The sequence below is a fragment of the Morus notabilis genome, unplaced genomic scaffold, assembly GCF_000414095.1.
Source record: "Morus notabilis unplaced genomic scaffold, ASM41409v2 C11420874, whole genome shotgun sequence".
NCBI lineage: Eukaryota > Viridiplantae > Streptophyta > Magnoliopsida > Rosales > Moraceae > Morus > Morus notabilis.
This window is the reverse complement of record NW_010387153.1, coordinates 1-1527: the sequence shown is the minus strand read 5'-3', so window position 1 is coordinate 1527 and position 1527 is coordinate 1. Positions and strand designations below refer to the sequence as shown.

Genomic DNA, 1527 nt, shown 5'->3' with positions numbered 1-1527 from the left:
AAGTTGGTACTCCGTACTTGTATTCTGCTTCTCTTATTGTTGTTGCCAAGCTTGTATTACGTAACTTATATGCAATTCCACGACTAAACGATGGGCAAAAATATGTATATAACTGGAAAACCATGTCGCACAAAAGAGTATACAACTAAGGGATAAGGCTCAAACTCCAATTCATATCACAAACTTAGTACTCGGAGCAACATCTTGACTACTAGTGCATCATGTTCTGTCCCAACAAAGTTCATATCAGAAAACCAACTACATTGAAAAATTATATAGATAGGGACTACATTCGACAGAGGTTTCCGGAATTCGCCAACCTTCATGGGAGATTAAGAGCTTGAGCATGATGGCGGATGTGATCATCGATGAAGGTGGCAATGAAAAAGTAAGAGTGATCATATCCGGGCTGCAACCGCAGCAGCAGCGGAACATTAGCAGCCCTGCATGCATCTTCAAATCTGTGCGGCAGAAGTTGATCATGCAAGAATTTGTCATCCTCACCCTGCGTAAAAGAAGTTGTATTTAGAAAATACCAAGTCTAATTTTCATGTTTCTATACTCAGAAAAGGAAGATTTCGGGGTTACTATACGAGATCCAATGAAGGTGAATGTTCCACTTGATTATGTTATATGCATGCGAGATCCCTTGGTTAAAATGTAAACGTTCAAACTTTAAAGAACTTAAAACCCCAGAAGAGGGCAAATTAAAAACAAGATAAGAGGTAAAATCTTGTTTGGTAAAAAATTAAATATAGGAAAGCAGACAATACCTGATCAATTAGAATTGTAGCTGCCACATCATGGAACTTTGCTATAAGGCTAGTAGCGTCATATTCCTGCAATTTTACAATATTATTCATTATAAATTACGCACCTGGAATGATAAAGAATTGTTGCATTTATTAGATTTCTGAGAAACTAACCTCCCAATCAGCTTTATTGCTGCCGAGATAATTTGTGAAAGCTTTCGAGCCCCAGGGACAATTTACGGGGTTCACGATTGGTGCAAAGGCAGACACTGACTGTAATAGATAATATTAGAAGATACAGCAAGATAGTAAGAACTAAAATAGTTGTGAGTTCTTCTATGGCTATATAAAGTTTCCGGCCTCGATGCATCACGACCGAACTAGACTCAAAGACTTCAAAATTTTCTGAACTTGATTGTGAAAGTCAAGCAACTCCACATAACACAAGAACTTCCGCTTCATAATATAAACAAAAGGACTCATGGTAATTATATTTATCGTAATCTTAAACTTTCAAGTGCAAAGGGGTAAGATATTCCCAGCAATTAATTACCTTATACTTGTCAAGGTTTTTTAGGTAGATTGTTAGAGCGCCATGACCACCCATAGAATGACCAAATATCGATGCTCGTGATGTATCAAGCTGTGGGAAATTCTCCTGTAGAAGGTTTGGCAGCTCCTTGACAACATAATCATACATACGCCAGTTCTTCCACTTCTCTTGTGTGGCATTGAGATAAAATCCAGCACCTGTTTGTGGAAAAAAAAAAAAAAA

At 37.6% G+C, this 1527-nt stretch overlaps 1 protein-coding gene across 1 annotated transcript; it reads right to left on the bottom strand.

Annotated features, from left to right (window-relative positions):
• Window positions 1-153: 153 nt before the first annotated feature.
• LOC21383792 (S-formylglutathione hydrolase) lies at window positions 154-1515 on the bottom strand (the record flags this gene model as incomplete). Its single annotated transcript, XM_010114847.2, has 4 exons — window positions 154-505; window positions 774-839; window positions 927-1025; window positions 1306-1515. Coding segments are annotated over 4 exons (558 nt in total), but the record flags the coding sequence as incomplete, so codon positions are not given.
• Window positions 1516-1527: the final 12 nt, after the last annotated feature.